The sequence below is a fragment of the Chelonia mydas genome, chromosome 10 (genome assembly GCF_015237465.2).
Source record: "Chelonia mydas isolate rCheMyd1 chromosome 10, rCheMyd1.pri.v2, whole genome shotgun sequence".
NCBI classification, from domain to species: domain Eukaryota; kingdom Metazoa; phylum Chordata; order Testudines; family Cheloniidae; genus Chelonia; species Chelonia mydas.
In genome coordinates this window covers 82417903-82437214 of record NC_051250.2, presented here as the reverse complement: position 1 = coordinate 82437214, position 19312 = coordinate 82417903, and the positions used below count along the sequence as shown (strand labels likewise).

Below are 19312 nucleotides of genomic sequence, written 5' to 3'. Positions count from 1 at the left end.
TTCCATGTCGAGGTAGCAGTCGTGAATCAGGCCCCCAGGGAGCTAGGTGCTGTGTACATGCACACGCACACTACACAGACAGTCCTGGCCCTTACGGTCCCGAAGTCCTCACTCTCACACACTGCCCTTTGAGGTTTTTTGCCTGAAAAAGGCTTACAGATTTCAGGGAATGTGGCCTCTGGTGTTTCCCAGTTTCTCAGGAATGAGGGCGTGCTCTCATGACCGTGTGTCATCCCTGCTGAAATGACAGAGCCTAATTTTAATAAAGGAGCCGTAAGTGTCTCAAAGTCCACGAGGAGCTGCATGGAGCCCGGCCTGTGAACTTGGTTAATGATTCTATCGGCGCGCAACGAGGAGAGAGCCTCAACTGCAGGGTTAAGACTGGGCTGAGCGGAGTAGCGGACGAAGGAAGGAAAAGAGGGATCTGGAGCCTCCCCTTCTGCAGCAGGAAATCTGGGCAGCAGCAATCAGGCGTGGAAGCTGCACAGTGCTTCATTGCAGGGAGCTCTTCAGTCTTTGGCCAGGGCTGAACCCTACTTCACCCCCTTTTTCTGCCAAGGGGTCTAGACCCCAGCCCCAGAGGGAGGGTTACTGACCCAGGCCTGGATCTCCACCGGCAGCCCTGGGGACCTAGGAGGGCTGCAGGGCCCAGATCCAGGCCAGGCCAAAAAACCGAGGAGTCCAGTGGCACCTTAAAGAGGAAACAGGTTTATTTGGGCAGAAGCTTCTGTGGGTAAAAAACCCACTTCTTCAGCCACTGCTTCAGATGCATCCAGCTGAAGAAGTGGGTTTTTTACCCACAGAAGCTTCTGCCCAAATAAACCTGTTTCGTCTTTAAGGTGCCACCGGATGCCTGGGTTTTGCGGATCCAGACTAACACGGCCCCCCCCATACGTGATGCCAGGCCAGTGGCCTGATTATACCCCCGTCCCTCCTCCCGCCCCTCCCCGCAGCTGCTCCGCCTCCCGCCCCCGCCGCGCCGCGCCCCGCCTCGCGGTGGCGGCCCCAAGGCGGCGCCTCCGGCGGATCCTCCCCCCGGGGTTGAGTCCTGGGCGCTGGCCCGCCCCCGAGCGCACTCTGCGCCGCGCAGCCGGCTGGAAATGCGCGCAGGCATGCTGGCGGGGCGGCGGGCTCTGCTGGGGCTGCTGGCGGCGGCCGCCCTGCTCCCCTGCCTCTGCGGCGCCCCGGCGGTCAGTGCGGAAGGTAGGTGGGTCCCGGCCGGGGAGCGGAGGGACGGGGCCGGGCGCGCTGCGGGCCCGGCAGTCGGGGGGCTGCGGGCGGTGGAGCCCGGGGCGCTGCTGGGTCTCGCTGCCCAGGCTCGCGGTGGGCCCCGGGCGGACGGAGCCGCTTTCACGCCTGTCTCCGGGCGCTGGGTCCCCGGCCCGGCTGCGGGGGGCGGGGGGTCCCCGGGGCTGAGCCGGGTTCGGCTCCTTTCCCTGCGGTCAGTGGGCCCGGCGGGTCACAGCCGGTCGGGGAGCTCGGCGCTGCGCAGCGCTGAACAGGGCTCTGGGCTTGGGAGCCAGGGACCTGCCCTTAGGACGGGAGGGTCCCAGGCACCGCTACGGGCTGCGGACCCGCTGGCGGAGCGGCAGTTCTGCGGAAAAGGACCTGGGGTGACAGTGGACGAGAGGCTGGATAGGAGTCAGCCGCGTGCCCTCGTTGCCAAGAAGGCTAACGGCATTTTGGGCTGCATTAGTAGGAGTGTTGCCAGCAGACCGAGGGAAGAGATTATTCCCCTCTATTCAGCACTGGGGAGGCCACATCTGGAGTACTGCGTCCAGTTTTGGCCCCCCCCACTCCCGAAGGGATGTGGACAAATTGGAGAGAGTCCAGCGGAGGGCAATGAAAATGATTACGGGGCTGAGGCGTATGACTTATGAGGAGAGGCTGAGGGAAGTGGATTTATTTAGTCTGCAGAAGAGGGAGGGGGGATTTGACAGCAGCCTTCAACTACCCGAAGGGGGGTTCCAGAGAGGATGGAGCTGGGCTGTTCCCAGGGGTGGCAGATGACAGAACAAGGAGTAATGGTCTCAAGTTGCAGGAGGGGAGGTCTAGGTTGGATATTAGGAAACACGATTTCACGGGGAGGGGGGTGAAGTGCTGGAATGGGTCACCTAGGGAGGTGGTGGAATCTCCTTCCTTAGAGGTTTTTAAGGTCAGGCTTGACAAAGCCCTGGCTGGGATGATTTGATTGGGGATTGGTCCTGCTTTGAGCAGGGGCTTGGACTAGATGACCTCCTGAGGTCTCTTCCAACCCTAATCTTCTATGATTCTGTGACCTCACCTGCTAGTCTCGTGGCAAACCCACCATTCAAACCCTGTTCAGTCTTCGATGAGAGATACAGAAAAAGAGGAAAAGCAGTTAAAGGATTTGAAATGTAAAGTGTTAATTTTAACAACATCCCTTGTTCCCGTTCCCTGTAACTGCAGAGAGTTTTGGTGTGGAAACGCCCCTGGTTTGACACTGGGTTTGAGGGTATTAAAGAGGGTAACTGTCCTTTTGGGAAAAAGAGATGAACTTAGCTGAGCTGGGTTAGAGCTGCTGCTGCTAAAGTCTGATCCGCCCTCCCCTCCCCTTAAAGACAAGACAAGCCCCCCCGCCGCACGGAGAGAGAACAGAGCCGCACAGCTAGAAAATGCAGCTTCTGGCTTTGGAGATGACTTTTCTTTGCTTCCTCGCTGCTGGAAAAACAAGAGGCCCAGCACACGATCTCATCAGCCGCCCCGAGACCTGGCAAACTTGTACCCGCATCAGGCTGTTTAAGGCCCTGCTTTCTGCTCCTTTCTTCTCATGGGCTCAGAGCAATGTTGCAAATGCTGCAGGCTTGGCCAGCTGAGCCAGAGCCTTATTAAACAGAAAGCAGAAGGAGAGGGAGGTTGGGGAAAGAGGAAATAGGGAGGAAGGCAAAGGCCACCCAAGGGAAGGGTGACAGCAGGAACCCCAGTCGCACATTCCAGGTGTAGTTTGCTGCCACCCCTGACTTCAGCTATATCACCTGGGCCACTGTAGGGAGACAGGATACTGGGCGAGTGGGATCATTGGTCTGACCCGCTCTGGCCATTCTCAGGTTCTTCTCCTGGGGTCCCAGGAGACAGTGGGAGCCTGATCATGGAGCTGACTCCTTCCAGTCCACTCCCCCTCCATGGTTTGATCTCCCTGCAAATCTCCGTTTCCAAGGACCCCTTACAGGGGTGAAATAGCCCATCCCCCTCGTTACTGTGTTCACCAAGTCAGCCTCGTTTCCGACACACCAGTTTGGATCCGTTCCTTCCCGATTCCATTCTTCTTTTGTTCACCAGTTGCAATGTCAGCGAAGCCTCTGAGCCGTATCAGTGACCTCTGCTCTGCCAGTAACTTTTGCTGACTGTTATAAACAATTTCAGTTTCAACAATTTCAACAAGAGGCTGAGTTGGACAACTTAGTTCACAGACATCTGCTCGACAGCTCTTGTTTACTGAAGGGTACAGGTGCTGGAACTAGGGGTGCTGCAGCACCCCATGGCTTGAAGTGGTTTTCATTACATAAGGGGTTTACGGTTTGGTTCAGTGGTTCTCCGCACTCCCACCATACAAATTGTTCCAGCCCCCTGGCTGAAAGGTGGTATTTTCTGTTGATATTAGGCTCTGTAAACACTGTAAATCCTGAATGCAAAATCACTTTAAGCCCCAGTGTATCTTTTTAAACACCAGGTTTTGTTTTAAAACAAAATCAGATCAAACGCGGGTGGGGAGGGGAGCAGGCAACATCCTTCTTCTAACTTTCAGTTAAAGTGGAAATTGATGTTAGCTAATGGAGGCAAACCCTTTCTTTAAGCTGCACTAATATGTAACATTTTGATTAGAAATAGGCAAAGATCGGTGAGGCTGTTATCCTAAACGAGTACAGTAGTTTATTGAAAATTCAAGTTTAGTTTAATTTTTTTTTCACTTGATAATGTTTATTATGGTAGTACGGAGGGGCCACCCAAGAACAGGGCCACATTGTGCCGGGGGCTGTACAAACACAGAATAACAGACAGGCGTTTCATGTACTTCAATGCTTGTTTCTTTATTTCTCTTTCCAGAGGAATTTCACTTTAAGTCCTGGATGCTGCAGGTAAAACTTCTTCTTTTCAAAGGGTTCAGAAGCCAAATGAACTGTCACGGGTTTGCTGCCCTCAGCAGATGTTCAGAATGGTCAGTCAGTGAAATAAACTTCTGCAAATGGAGAAAACAGACTAGTTTCATTATTGTTGTTCAACCATTTTGCACTGCAAGGGACTTCCTGGAAGGGGATTTTCCATGCTGGCAAGTGACCAGTTGCCAGGGACTCAGCCAAGGCTAAGTCTGGAGAAATAAACGCTCACGATAATACTCATGCAAAACTCAAATTACAAGGTGCCTCCTGCCAAGATATTTCAGATGCGGTACAGTTACATTAAACAGCGTAAAACAGCTCACAGCAAACTCCCTGCATGCACCCAAACTCCCTTTCTCCTCCACTGAGCGTGAGGATATCTCTTCTCACACCGGTCCTCGTGGTTTTGTATGGTGGACTCCACTCCATGCTCCACCCCAACCCCTCTGGGATCCGGGAGCAGTGTGTGATGGGAAATGCCCTGGCTATGTAGCTACATGTGTTTTTTAGAGGAAAATCTCTGCCCAGTCGTGATGTGCACTGTGTGTATTTTCACTTCTGTATTCTGCACCTGCCACTGACTTCTTTTGTGTCTTTCATCTTTAGAACAACAGGAAGTACAGGCTGGAGGAGTATTACCAAAGGCTGCAGATCTTTGTCACCAATAAGAGACGAATCGACAAACACAATGCTGGGAATCACACGTTTGAAAGTATGAGTTTATGCTCTTTAATTTCATTTCCTAATTCTCTCTTTTTATGTGGAGTGATGTTTTTGGTTTAGCTCTTTGATTAATAAAACTTCTTCTTCTTTTTAGTGGGTCTAAACCAATTTTCAGACATGACATTCACAGAATTTAGAAAAAAATATCTCTGGAGTGAACCTCAGGTAAATGTATTTGTTTAGTTTTGGCAGAGTTTTTGCTGACTTACAAGTACATGGCTCCTGTGGCCGTGTTACCCGGGTTAGGGTCCCCTGGACACTTTTATACACCTCAGCTTTATTTTGTTCTGCCTCTAGTTATGGCTTTTAATGCCTACAGAATTGTATTTTTCTTGGGAAGTCAGTGGGACTGATCTTGTGGTATGCTGAGCCCCAGGATTTCAATTAACTTTGAGGGTTGGATCGAGTTCCTGACGAGCACCCACAACTTCCATTGGCTCCACTGGGTGCTATGGGGGCTCAGCGCTTCCTAGGATTAGGCCCAACATAAATATTTTTCAAATCCACGCTGCAAACAATGCTGGCATGGTGAATCTAGCCATAAGGGCTGGTGCATGGAGCCCCAGAGTATGGGATCGTGACGTGATAGCTGGTACCACCTCGGCCGCAGGAAGATTAATTTCCCTGCAGGCTGCCGTCTCAGAATCATAGACTATCAGGGTTGGAAGGGACCTCAGGAGGTCATCTAGTCCAACCCCCTGCTCAAAGCAGGACCAATCCCCAATTTTTGCCCCAGATCCCTAAATCTGATGTTCCATAAGACACAGCTATCCGCTCATCAGAACGCTCTCCTGTTGGTTGTAGAACTGCTCGGCCACAAAAGGGAATTTCCTGGCTAGCTCCGGGCCGTGTCCCTCCGCTATCGATTGGAGGAAAAAAGGAGACTATGTGACCCCAGTGAAGAACCAGGTAGGCAAAGTCTGTCAGCTCCACCACGCTCCGAATGGTTCTCTGGCACGTCGCTGCCTTTGCACGTTCTGGACCAGTGGGAGAGAGGGAGAAGCTGGGGATAAAGCCACAAGGGCAAGTCTCTGACATCCCCCAGCCCAGCTGGGAGCACAGCGGGTATCCTGGGGTCTGTACCGTTCCCAAGGGGAGCATCAGGGCTTACGGGAGCCCCTCCATAGGGCTAGGGGGAGCATGGGCAGGCAGAGAGGTTGGGCTGGGGAACCTATAGGAAAAATCCCCCAAGAGCGAGTGAGGCGCCTGTCAGCCCCCCAGAATCCCACGGCGTGCTAGCTGCACCCCACTGGAGGGACAGGGGAAGGTGCAGCCCAGGATCAGATGGACAGGGAAAGCTAGGTGTGCCTAGGGAGAATGGCTTCCAGCACACAGCGGAGGGCCTGTGGGGTAGTGCCCATTCCCACAGGTCTGCACAGAACTCAGGGTAGCCATGAAGCCCCAGCCCCTATCCCTGATGGGATGGGGTGTCTGGAGCTCATGAAGCTCCCCCTCCTCTGGGCTTTCCTGTGGGAAGGGATGATACAGCCCACAGCATTAGGAACCTGTTAACCTCCTGCTCCTGGTTCCCGACGCAGGGCGGATGTGGCAGCTGCTGGACCTTTTCCACCACTGGGTGTTTAGAGTCTGCAATTGCCATAAGAACAGGAAAGCTACTGTCACTGGTAAGAGATTCTCCTTTTCAGTGCACCGCTGCCAGAGAGCCTGCCTAGCGCCTGGGGCACGTGCCCAGGCTGTGCAGAGCCCTCCGGGCAGCCCCAGCCCTCGAGTGTGCTGTCGATTCTAGTCCCCCGGCTGCTTCCCCTGAACGGCCAGGTCGCGCTCTCGTGCACACGACGGCAGCAAAATACAGATGGTGCGATGCAGACTGCTCGGCCGCGCCATGTGAGCACAGCAAGGCGGCCGCGGGAGCAGCGGTGTGCAGCAGATCAGGGAGTCTGTCCCGCTCGAGACGTGTGGATTGCTGTCCTCACTGCAGCATCTGAGCACCAGGCTGGGGCAGTACCATTCATCTGGGAAAGGGGAATGGGAGCTGATGGGACCTGACCTGCAATCCCTGCCTCCTGGGAGTAGATCCCATTAGTTAATGGGACGTCTGAGTCATGTTCCCACAGTGCACCATGAGCCTGTGGAACTCAGTGCCACAATAAAACAGTGGATGAAGGAGAACCAGATGATATAATTTACCTATAGACTTTTAAAAGGCTTTTAATTATTGGGGCCAAGAGTGGAGCAGGATTCCAAAAGGGATTAGAGATTTGGATGGATAACAGACTATCCAAAGCAGTTGCAACAAGTCTTGAAAATAAGCAAGAGCATGGGAAGGGCTCTAAACCATCCTGCTCTGGGCATGAGCCAACTATAGGGGCTGGGAGGAACATTCCCTGCTGGCCAGTTAGCCCATAGCTGCCTGCTGAGGGATTCCTTGCACCTTCCTGCGAAGTAGCTGGTGCTGGTCCCCATCAGTGACACAGGAGCGGACAGCACGGTCGCTGGCTCTGATCCAGTCTAGCAATCCCTGATCGCACTAGATGAACACCCATTGGTGTGCAGTAAGGAAAAAGCTTCAGGGTGATACTATCTGCCATGTATTCTGTATTTAAAATGACAGAGAGAGGAAGAGATTGCTCTTCTGGATATACACTGATTTAAAGTATTTCTCTAGGCAGAGCAACAACTGGTTGACTGTGCTCAGGACTTCAATAACCATGGATGCAGTGGGTATGTAGCGTAAGCTGGGACCTACTCGAGATAAGAGAACTTGGCAGTCATAGTTTACAACCTTCACGACTTACTGGGGATCTTGAATTCCGACCTTCCTGGAATATGTGATGTGTGGAGTTTGTTGGGCTTCACCAAACGTTTCCCAACACTCGGGGTTTCTCCCTCCCACCGGCTGTTTGGCCACATCTCTAATATGACAGTTACTGGTGGCTGAACGCTGCAGGGGAAAGTGAGCGAGGTTTTGGCAGTTTCTCTGTGGCTGGATGACATTTGTCAGCGAGGCTCTGCGTTGAGCGTGAACCAGAAGGCCCCCCCAGACACCTCGGCCTTGCCTTCGGGAAACTCCACTGGCTTTCTTAAAGTGAAAGCTGCAGAAAATAAGCCCTTTTCAAATCCACTGCCTCCCCAGAGGTAAACGCGCCCTGAAGCGCACAAACACCTTCGTTGTACGAGACCATGTTCTGGCACCATCCCCGGGACATTCTCAATTCCTCCTCACCTGCCTTCTCATGGCCAGTCCTTGTCCTCCTGGAAACAAGTTGTCAGAGAATTGCTGCAGGGGGCTGAGTCCCGTCCCCACCTCCCCCGTGCCCCGTCACATTTCCTTTGTCAGTTTGCTCGGGCGGGGAAGGGACATGAGCAGCTCCTCGCTCAGGGCGGGGGATCTCCTTGCCAGCCTCTTCTTGTGCAGCGCTGGCATCGCAGCCAAGAGCCTCCTGGCCACAGGCCCCCAGCAAAGCTCTCGCAGCCTGAGGGCCAAATTCACCCTGCCCCGGAGCTGAGCTGGCGCCACACGGGGAGCGGGCTTGGGTGGCAAAGATGGTTTGGTGCCTCCTGAGTGTTGGAGCTGCTGGGGCCTGTTCTTTCCCCAGCACAGGTTACACTGAGGGGCTGCTTTCGCTTGCTTCTCTGTGGGCCGTTTGGCAGCCAGGGTCTAGGAACGGCCCAGCCATGTCTCCCTCCCCCACAAATATCCCTGATGTGCCTCCTGCACCAGGGTCCCCGATTGGGGGGGGCATAAGTCTGGAGTGGCTGATTCTGCAGCTGTTGGGGGCGCTTCTAATCCAGGGGAATTCCTTGTTCCTTCACCCCACCCAAGCTGCCCGCCAGGGACTTTAGGGCTCTGATGGGTCAGGCCCCGAGAGCCCTGGGAGGAGAGTGGTAGCTGGGATGTGAAGGGTGGGTGACATTTCCAGGTCCGGTGCTGTTAGCAGTGCAGGATGTGGCATCCCGCTGCCCGTACTCCGATCACAGTCCAGACGCTTTATGGCTCATCCTTGAGAGAAAGCACATGGACTGATTTTTGCAGAAGATACAATGTTGTTGCCCTAATGAACTCACTGTTTTGCTGTGGTGTTTTTCAGAGGCCTGCCAAGCCAAGCTTTTGAGTACATCCTGTATAACAAAGGGCTCCAAGGAGAGGATACATATCCTTACAAGGCTCAGGTATTCTTACCATTGCAGCAGAAGCATATTCAAACGCTGGACGTGCTGGTGACGAACGTGGGTTTAACGTTGATTCCTTTGTGTTTGCACAGAACGGCACCTGCAAGTTCCAGCCCGAAAAGGCTATCGCTTTTGTCAAAGATGTCGTCAATATCACCCTGGTCAGTTCCTCAGGCTTTGATTTAACAATCACTAATGAATGCACTGAGAGGCCCTGGGAGTGGGGGGGCCAGTGCAGCATGCACATTCCGGCTGTTGCTTCTCAAACGAGGCTGGTCTGTTGAAGTATTTCCAGTGCGTATTCTTCCTTCTTCCTGTGCATCACCAGTGAAGCTAATTTCCTGGATGTACCTGGGTTCAGTTGATTTTTTGGCACCTAAGTTACTGCCTTCTACTGAGAGGCCAGGGCACTTCTCTTGGTGCCATTGTTTCAGAAAGTTCATCATGACAATTCTGAGTCCCCGCCAGGCTGTCTGCATTCTTACCGATATTTGCCATAGAAGTTCGCACAGACCTGATCCACTAACAAAGCTGTAGAACCTGGTTGTTAGTATTTCATAACAAGCCAACCTCTCTGCACGATTCTGCCTGCTGGACTGAAAATAACTTGTTTCCCTTATTTTTAAAAGCACTCTGTGCATGGTGGGCAGCTCTCAGGTCCTGACTCAGAAAGTTTTTACAGCCGAACAGGCTAATCCAGAAGGGACAAGCGTTGCACCTACTACTTCCTTCTGCTCAAGTTTGTTTCTCTGCCCCCAACTTTCATTCCCCATTATACAACTCACCTGTCGTGCCTGCAGCAAACTCCTGCTGCCCCTAGAGGGAAGTCATAAAGCACACTACAACCTCTGCAGACATGGAGTGTCCCATGGCCAACTCTTGCTGCTGGCAAATGAACTTGCCTAAAACAGACGTCGGTCTCCTATCTCCTGGGAGAAGGCTGGCCCCGTGGATGTTAGCAAGGCATGGCCTTGCCCTACCTGGGGAGCCCAGCTTTGCTGCTCCCTGTGTGAACAGGGCTGAAGTGTCTGCCATCTGTGTGTGTTTCCTCATTTGCACAGAAGAGGAAGCGAGGTTTATCCACAACCCCAGCCTGGCCAGTCTGTCTTTCTGGGGTGTCTGTCCTGTAGTGACGCTGACCAAGAAGTAAATAACGCTTGGAATTGTCTCCTTCTAGTACGATGAGCTGGGCATGGTGGAAGCGGTGGGGAAGCATAATCCCGTTAGCTTCGCTTTTGAGGTGACTGATGACTTCGTGGTCTACAAAAAAGGCATTTACTCCAAGTGAGTATTTCTGAATGCAGAAGATGCTGCTAACCCATAGCAATGGAGTTGCTTTAACCATGTTCATTCCCCAGCTGGTTTCCCTTTGGGTTCCCGAGGAGAGTCATTCTCTGGCTGATTAGCATTTTTTAAAGACAAAGACAAAAAGAGTGGGAAGCTGCAGTTAATCTCTGAGTTCCCAGGAAGGTGACACAGTAGCATAGAGTAACAAACCAGGGCCTGCAATGTACTTGAAATTTACAATTAGGAGTAAGTCAAAAGCCGCTGAAGATTGTTCACAAAACACTTTGAATTTTTGAAATGTGTTTGAAATGCTGTTGACCAGCTCCAAGGCTGAGCCTGTCTCTGAATGAGCTGCTGCATGCTTCAGACAATCCAGGGGAGGTCCAGTCTCTGGGAGAGGCCTATGGGAGCTCAGCAGGTAATGTGTGACCTGTGAGATGTGTGCCTGCAAACTCCCGTAACAAAGCTTGGGGAAATTCATTCCACTGCGTAAAGCCTGTGTGTTTGAGCTCTGTGCAGGGGAGTGGGGGGAAATCTGCCTTTGTCACGCCAGGCGAGGGTGTGGGGCAGCCTCGCTGGGGTGGCTCTTCCATCCCAGGGGCTGTAATAGCTGCCTTCTGTGCTGTGGTGCTGAAGCTCAAGAGGAAGCTCTGCAGGCCAGATTTACAAACGTGTTTAGGCCCCAGAGATGCAGATAGACACTTAGTGCAATTTACAAAAGCACCTAAGCAGGTTAGGTGCCCAGTGATTTCTAATGGGAATTAGGTGCCTACCTCACATAAGGTGCTTTTGAAAATCCCGTTAGTTGCCTACCTGCATCCTGAGGCACCTGAACTCCTGTGTAAATCTGTACCTACCAGAAAAGAGGCAACGGGAGAAGTGTGGGTTTGAGGATGGGAACTGATCGGGTATAAAAATGGCTCAGGAGAGCAGTGTGTCCGCTCCACAGCCCAGGTGAGTAGCTGCCGAAGAGGCAGACGATTAGATTTCGGAGAGGCGGATTAATTCCTGTTCCTGTGTTTATGGGGGCAGCGTGGGAGAGAGCTTGAAGGCGCTCGTTTGAGAATGTACCAAGTGGGTGATGGAGGCTGGCAGCAGGCGCTGATCAGAGGGGGGCATCGACAGCTTGACAGTGAATGAGAGATGACTGGTCAGGTGGGGATAGGCCACGAGGGGCTTTGAAAGTGAAGACAGACAGCTCGTGTTTGATACCATACAGAAGGGTGGGGGAGGTGTCTGTGGAGGGATGCAAAGATGGGGTGACATGGGCCAAGTGACAAGCTGGAAGGAAGATCTTTGCAGCGGCGTTCTGAATGGGTGTGAGCAGGGCAAGGTCACATTTGTCAAGGCCGGAGAAGAAGACACTGTGGTAATGGAAGTGAGAGGATGAGAATCTGGACACGAGTTTTTTGCTGTGTGGCTGAATAGGAAAGGCCATATCTTAGAGACGTTACGCAGAAAGAATCTGCAAGACTTGACGCAGCCTGGCTGTGAGGCCCTAGAGAGAGGGCTGCGTCGAAGCTGATGCCCAGGTGATGAGCCTGAGTAGCAGGTAGTATTGTGGTGTTCTCCGCAGGGGTTGAGAAAGGAGATTGGCGTGTGGGTGGAGATTAAGAGCCTTGTTTGAGCCATGTGGAACTTGCGCTGATGGCTAGACAGCCACGAGAAGGTGTTGGAGAGACAGGCTGAGATTTTAGCTTGGACAGGAGGAGACTGGTCTGGTGTAGAAAGATAAATCTGTCTGTCAATACAGTGATGGTAGCAGAATCTGTGTTTGTGGCTGAGATGCACAGAGATACGGTGTAGAGGGGAAGTGAAGTAAGGGGATCGGGTTCCCCTCATGAGTAAGCAGAGACGTGATAAACAGATATAAAATAAATGCTGAGAGAAGGTCGATCAGGGCTTCTGGTCTCATAACACAAGCACAAGGGGATATGCAATTAAATTGAAAAGTGGGAAATTCAAAACCAATGAAAGAAGGGGCTGGACGTTTCTTTGAATAACTAGAATATCCAGAGTAATGGTTAATCCTAACACACAATTTGGCAGAGATATTAAACCTCATGCCTCACAGTTTAAGCCAACCTCTGAGTAGCAGAGACCAGGGTGTGGGGCAGATTGTCCCACATCTGCTACTGTGGGGTTCTTTCCCTTTCGCCCAGAGTGTCTGGTTCTAGCCGCTGCCAGGGACAGGATACGGGATGCGATGGACCGTGGAGCTGATCCAACCTAGCAGTTCCTGTGTGTGTTTGAGAGGTGCACGTATTTGGATTATAATGGCTCTGTGATCTATACTCACCCTCTTCCCGCCTTCTGGGCCCGTGATTTATGAGTCCACACCAACCATTCGTCAGTGCCTGCATTTCAAAAACTTCTTTAGACACAGTTGTCCAAATAATCTGGGACCCCTCCCCTGCTGGGACGCTCCCCCCGGGGGTTGGAGCTCTCCTGCAGTCACGGGTTTCCATAAAACTGGAAAATGAACTACAGCGCTCCAGTGGAAATGGCCTTCAGCCTAGAAGCGTGGGCTGAATGACCCTGCTGCCTAGGCTGTGCGAAGTGTTCAGAACAGAAATCAATACGTTAATTTTAACTGGAGAAATCCTGCTTGGTGAAATCCTCTGGCACTTCATGCTGAACACGTCCCCGAATGCACCATCCAGCCACGTGCGGTCCAGGCTACCGAAGAGCAAAGTTCAGTGGAGTGGAAACGAAGATGCGAGTGAAGTTGCTGCATGTCGTTAGTCTGTTTTCCTTTAAGAAACTGGTTGTGTTAAAGGGCCAACGTGTCCCGCGTGTGGGGCATGGGAGCTCGTGCAGTATTCTCATAGCAGTGGGTTAGAGTGGTCCATTCTCTTTAAAATAACAGCTATCCAGTGTCAGCCAAGATCCTGCAGACGCACTGGTAGGTAGCGTCGCTCACAGCTCCAGTCCCATTGAATAACTGTACTGCGTGCATAAGGGTTTGCAGGATCAGGCCCTGGAACTTGAAGGCTGAGCAAATGGTTACAGCTACAGCTAAGACCTTTCACTTTGCACCCCAAAATTCATGTGCTAATTTCCTCCATTGTAGTTCAGTCTTGTGAGTAATCCTGTTGATGTGAATTGCCTCTTTCGACTGAGTAATGCTTAGTGCTTTTATAGCCTTTTATATCATCAGAGTACAGTGACTAATTAATGACAGTATAGGTTTTCATATAATAAATGTGCTTTATTTTTGCCTTTTGTTTGCAGCCCAAAGTGTGATAAGACTCCAGACAAAGTGAACCATGCAGTTCTGGCTGTGGGTTATGGAGAAGAAAATGGAACTCCCTATTGGATCGTTAAAAACTCCTGGGGCCCATTGTGGGGCATGGATGGGTAAGAAGCTTCTGGCTGACGTCCACCACAGCTGGACACGCTATGGCCTAACTGAACCTAATCAAGAACCTCGCGTGCCAGTGTGCCTATAGAGCACCAACCGGTTCTAAGCGACTGTTGATCAACTAGTGAGCAGCCAGGCTTTCGGCAAAGAAGCTAGTGCAATGGCTGAGGATGTTAGCACCTTAAAACGGCTCAGTGTGGCTGGTCAGATCAGCATCCAAATATTACAAACAAAGCCCTTTTGTAGCCACAGTACAGTCAGGCAGGGCATTTCTGTGAGAGGCTCAGGCTGTGTTGAAAAGTTTTCTTAACATTCGTCATAACAGCCCTTCCTCATACAGGGGAAACTTATCCTGGGACGCTTCCTGGCCCCTGTGTTGCTGCCTCACACTGGCGTGTGGCACAAAGTAGCCACAAGCCTGGCTTACTTGCAGGGGTGCTGGAACGAGGGGTTCTGGGCGTGCAGCAGCACCCCTGGCTTGAAGTAACAATAACAACTAAATACATGGTTTCCCGCTTGCCTGGCTACATGAGGAATTCTCCCTGCGGTGGTGTAGCCAGCTCTCTAGGACTCCCCTGCATCCCATGACAAGAAGGTCAAGGGCAGGTGAGAACAGGACTTGGCTGGTAGGCCCTTGCCCATGCAGCAGTCCAGCCACTCACATTGCTAGCGGATACAATTTAGAGCAGCCCCAAGGGTGAAAGTAAAATTTTGCAGGATTGGGCACTAACTTGGCTAGTTTATGAAAGTGACTCTGCCAATGAATTCCATTGCCTGGTGCAATCCCATTATTTGCAAAAACAAAAGACTCTGACGTACATCAACTCCTTGCGCTGATAGGAGAAGGGAATTTACTTACTTTGTGCCGAATGATGCCGATCTGAACCATAGGTGACATGGTAACCTCATGCCAGGTCAGTTGTGTCTCGTGCTGCTGGAGGGGAGTAATGGGGAATGCTCACTAATCTGTGTTTATTTCTCCCTTTAGCTACTTCTATATTGAACGTGGCAAGAATATGTGTGGTCTCGCTGCGTGTGCATCTTATCCAATTCCTCAGGTCTAAGGCGGGGTCAATGGCTGGGAAGAGTGGCCAAGGAAAGCAACCGATCTACTGTGTAAGCGTCTCCTAAACACCAAAGTTCAGTACGTCAGAAAAATGAGAGATGGTAAAGGCCCACTAAGGTCCTGATCCTGCAAAGAGCTCCACACAGGCAGACTCCTGCATTTGTGGAGAGCTCATTGCAGGAGACAGACCTAAGTCACCTCTTCCTCTCCTACTCCAAATACATGTGTGTTTCTCTGTAGCAGCGGTTCTCAAACTGGAGTCCTTCAGGGGGTCCACGAGTCATGTCAGGGCCGCTGGCCCGCTGATCAACTCCTCCCCTCCCTCCCAGTGCCTCCTGCATGCAGCAGAATAGGTGCACTCGGGGGAGGGGGCGGAAAGAGGAGGGGCAGAGGTGGGGCGGGTGTGGGGCCTTCGGGGAAGGGATGGAGTGGGGGTTGGGGCTGAGTGGGGGTTGAGCACCTCCGGGGAAAATTAGAAGCTGGCTTGGGGGTCTGCGAAAAATTTTAAATCAAAATGGGGGTCCTCGGGTTACTAAAGTTTGAGAACTGCTGCTCTGTAGTAAATTCTCCAGCGTTGTGGTGTGTTCCATGGACTGGGCTGAGAGCCAGAAACTCGTGCCTTCTAATCCCAGGTCAGCTCAATTTACCATGTGCTCTAGGGAAAGTCTCTGAGCCTCGCTGCCTCAGTTTCCCCATTTGTAAAAAGGGGGTAATACTACTTAACCTACCTCTTGGGGTGTGGTGATGGTTGATTAGATAATGTTTGTAAACCACTTGGATGCTGAAAGCGCTGTGCAGTTGTATTATTATTAAGTAGCATTTGTCAGCCCAGTTTGAAATTACTCCAGCAATGAGGCTTCCCCTTCCTGGGGGAGACTGTCCTGCATGTCAACAAATCTCCCTTCTAGGAAATCTGCATTCTTTTGACAAATGATCTATTTTTGAATAAATGCTAATAAGTGTGTAAGAAAGCTATGTCTATTTTCATTAAATCTAAGATTTGATTATTTTTACAAAAATAAAGAGAATATTTTAATGAATATTAAAAGCATCAATGATTTTCTATACAGTTAAGGAAAGAGCAGAAACCTTATTTCAGCTTTTAAGCAGGTTTTTCAATATATTCTGTTTTAAGAGGACTCATGTCATGTATGCAAAAGGCATTTCAACTGCGTGTCATTTCACGTTGCAGTACCACCACCAAGACGTTACTGTGCGTTATGGAAATGAATAAAAACAACTTGTCACTTTTGTGGTATCTTTTGTGTTGCCTTTTCAATGTTTCTTCCATGAATTTCGTGTTTGTGAAAGATGCTCTATTCGCATTTGAAGTTCTTTCCTTTGGAGTTTTGCCATTGAGATCAATAGGAACAGGACTGAATCCTTCATCTTTAGACACATACATCACCAGTTTTTTGTAGTGCTTTAACTATATCAGTTTCTAAATTGATATAATTAAAATCCCCTCCAGTGTGGATGCAGTTAAACTGGTTTAAAGGTGCTTATATCAGAATAGCTTATTTCTGTAAATAACCTGAGGAACTAATATTGTTAAAATGATACAAAAGCTTTGTGTAGACAAGCCCCAAATCCAGGTCATCACCCCAAAGTGTTTACAAAGTAGGACCCAAGTCCTGCAAGATACCCCATGTGGAACCCTACTTATGTCACTGTTACTATTCATGTGCGTAAAGCTGAGAACAGGTGTAAGACTTTGCAAGATCAGGGTCATCATTTGAATCAATGGACTGACACCTGCTTACAGTAGCTCTGGATTTAGCCGACAGAATTCAGGTTCCATCTGGTATACGCATGTGCCAGTGGTATGTTGCTGCAGACATGCCCAATAGCTGATTCTACAAAGAACACAGTGATGTGTCTACGAATTTCTGGTCAAAGTCAAACCCAGAGTGTCCATTAAGATGCACCCCTAAGATTATGCAGCATTTTTAAAAAATCAGAGTAAATAATTAAGGTGGCCTGATACGTTCTAAGACCCTGTTTTCAGTTGCTGATAACTTTTCCAAACCTAAGCCATTTGGGCTGAAATTTTCCATGCCAGGAGTCTGCCTCAGGCAAAAGTTTTCTGGAAAATTTCAGATAAAACAGTTAATCCATTTTTCAGAACAAGATTAGGAAAATAGACGTGCTCAGAAATCCTTACAACAATTCAGTGGATGATCTCTAACACTTCCCTTTTTTGAAGGAGAGATGTGACATTTTGCAGGGAGGTTCCCCTGGTGTCGAGGATGGCCAAGGCCACATCCTTATGAACATCCACCCAAATTTGGCCAAGTTATCAGCCTCTGAAAGTCTTTGCACATGCTCAGTAGAGACTTGTTAAAGTTTGGAATTGGCAGCTAAATTCTCCACATTCTGTCTGCTCTGAGCATGCTCCAGTCCCTCACAGGATGTACGTCCCAGTCTGGAGCTGTGGGACCCGAGCAGAATGCCCGGCAATTGCTTTTCCTGGCAGCCAGGGGCTGCTGAGGCAGTAGACATAGGAATTGACTGCAGAGAGGCTGAGGGCGGGCAGAGAAGGCCACACAGGTTGTGTGCACTCTAGAGCAGATCTAGACCGCTGTAGTGCAGAGGAAATCTTGGGGCAAACTGGGGAAAGGCAAATGTTTAATCAGCAGGCTTGACTGCTGCCCACAGCCCCACCAAAGGGACACAGGAGCACAGCCCCTAGGACAGCCCAGAGGCTGCAATAGCAGTCACAGAAGGGTCATGTGCCAGCTCCACGACCGGGATTCAGGTTGGGATGTGGACGCTTTCTGTCCCTTTCCCCCAGTCTCTGCCCAACTCCCCCCAGGAAAACTAGGGTTTGCTGGGTGTTGAAAATTGTGCCATATAGTGTATTAGACATGAATCCCTTTGAAGTCCCCTAAAAGCCAGTTCTGAACAGCAACCTTCTGAGTGCCACTATGGGTCCCATGAATGAATGCCTCACTGGTACACCAGAAAGAATCCCAATGGCTTTCCTCTCCGTGAAATCTCCGGTGGTTGTCAGAGCCTTAGTGCAGCAATTCATGATAAATCACGCTTTCAGCATAATGATGTCCTTTATTCACCAACTGCAAACAAAACACTAGTGATGCAAAGGAGTGCAGCTGTAATGTTTTCATAATTGCTTTTGTTTAAAAATTGGATAGCACAATGTTTTTGAGCTGCTGCCATGTGAATTTAATGCTAGGTGGTCTACAAAGTGCTCTGTCAAGGAACACAAAGGGTGATGTGAGAAGCTATAGTGATGACAATTGGGAGGTTGTTTATCAGCTAAGAGGCTTGTTAGTACAGTATTTAGCAAAACAGTTAATCACAGAGACAATTTTCAGAGTAACAGCCGTGTTAGTTTGTATTCGCAAAAAGAAAAGGAGTACTTGTGGCACCTTAGAGACTAACCAATTTATTTGAGCATGCGCTTTCGCATCCGATGAAGTGAGCTGTAGCTCACGAAAGCTCATGCTCAAATAAATTGGTTAGTCTCTACGGTGCCACAAGTCCTCCTTTTCTTTTCACAGAGACAATGTGTCAGATGTGGAAAAATATGTAAAGTCTCCAAATTCAGGCTTTCCCTATTACTTGAGTTTATCTGCTTTGAGAATAGAAATATGCCAATGAAGATGGAAAAGATGGTTTTGTAATTAAATCACAGAAATGAGAGTTGAGAAATTCAGATTTTATCCTTTGGGCTACCACAGACTTCCTGTGTGACCTCAGGCAAATTACACAATCTCTCTGGTCTGGTGGCAACAGATGCAGTTCCCATCCAGGTTATGCCAGGGCTGAATTTGAGTTCCAGAGTCTGAGGCAGAGCTGTTAGACTAGGACGAAAGGAGATTTGCAAATAATTTAATGAATATACCAAGCAGCTTTGTGCTACTGTTATTTCTGAATCTGAATCCTTACATGCCATCAGCCATTGTTTAGAGCATGAACAGTTTGGGTCATATTATTAGTTATTTGTGAGTATTCAGGCAGCTGCAGGTTTAGTCTTCGAAATAATTTGCGACTATAAACATGGAAAGATTTAAAATAGTCTCTAGCTGAACATTTCCCAACCATTTCTATGGCTGAGTTGCTTTGTGGGTCTGTGTGGAAAGCAGAGATTCTGAGCCTCAGATGAATAATCAGTTCTGTACATAAATCAGATTTGTCAAATCGTGTATTAGTGTAAAATTCATATTTCCAGGGAGCCACATGTGCACATTAAAAGGCAGAGCTTGACCCAAGGTATGGAAATTACAGTCAGTTACCTGATGAGAACCCCACTTTTCAGATAATATATACACCTGTGTTTGTGTATATAATTTATCTGACATTTCCCATTGTACTGGCTATCATGCCTTTGTATTTTGTATAGCAGGCTTCCTGCATGAAGAGAATTAACAATTCCAAAAGATTTTGGCTGCTTTTGTGAATTGTCCTTATTTGTTTGAAATTGCCTAACTGCCCAGGGCTAGAGAGAAACTTCCTCTCTTTGTCCACTGAGGGTTATTGCACCTTTCTCTGAAGCAGCTTGTGCTGGGCACTGTCAAGAGGCAAGACACTGGACTAGAGGGACCCTGGGCCAATCTGGTCTGACAAACCCTATCTCCCTAAACCTAGTGCTCAGTTTCC

At 49.9% G+C, this 19312-nt stretch overlaps 1 protein-coding gene across 1 annotated transcript; it reads left to right on the top strand.

The window, feature by feature from the left end:
- Positions 1–960: 960 nt before the first annotated feature.
- CTSH (cathepsin H) lies at positions 961–15947 on the top strand. Its single transcript, XM_037910811.2, has 12 exons — positions 961–1203; positions 4066–4097; positions 4725–4830; positions 4936–5006; positions 5646–5750; positions 6380–6466; positions 7468–7523; positions 8891–8972; positions 9065–9133; positions 10150–10256; positions 13494–13619; positions 14612–15947. Exons 1-12 carry the CDS (start codon positions 1101–1103, stop codon positions 14685–14687), a joined length of 1020 nt encoding a protein of 339 aa, XP_037766739.1. The 5' UTR covers positions 961–1100; the 3' UTR covers positions 14688–15947.
- The last annotated feature ends 3365 nt before the right edge of the window (positions 15948–19312 follow it).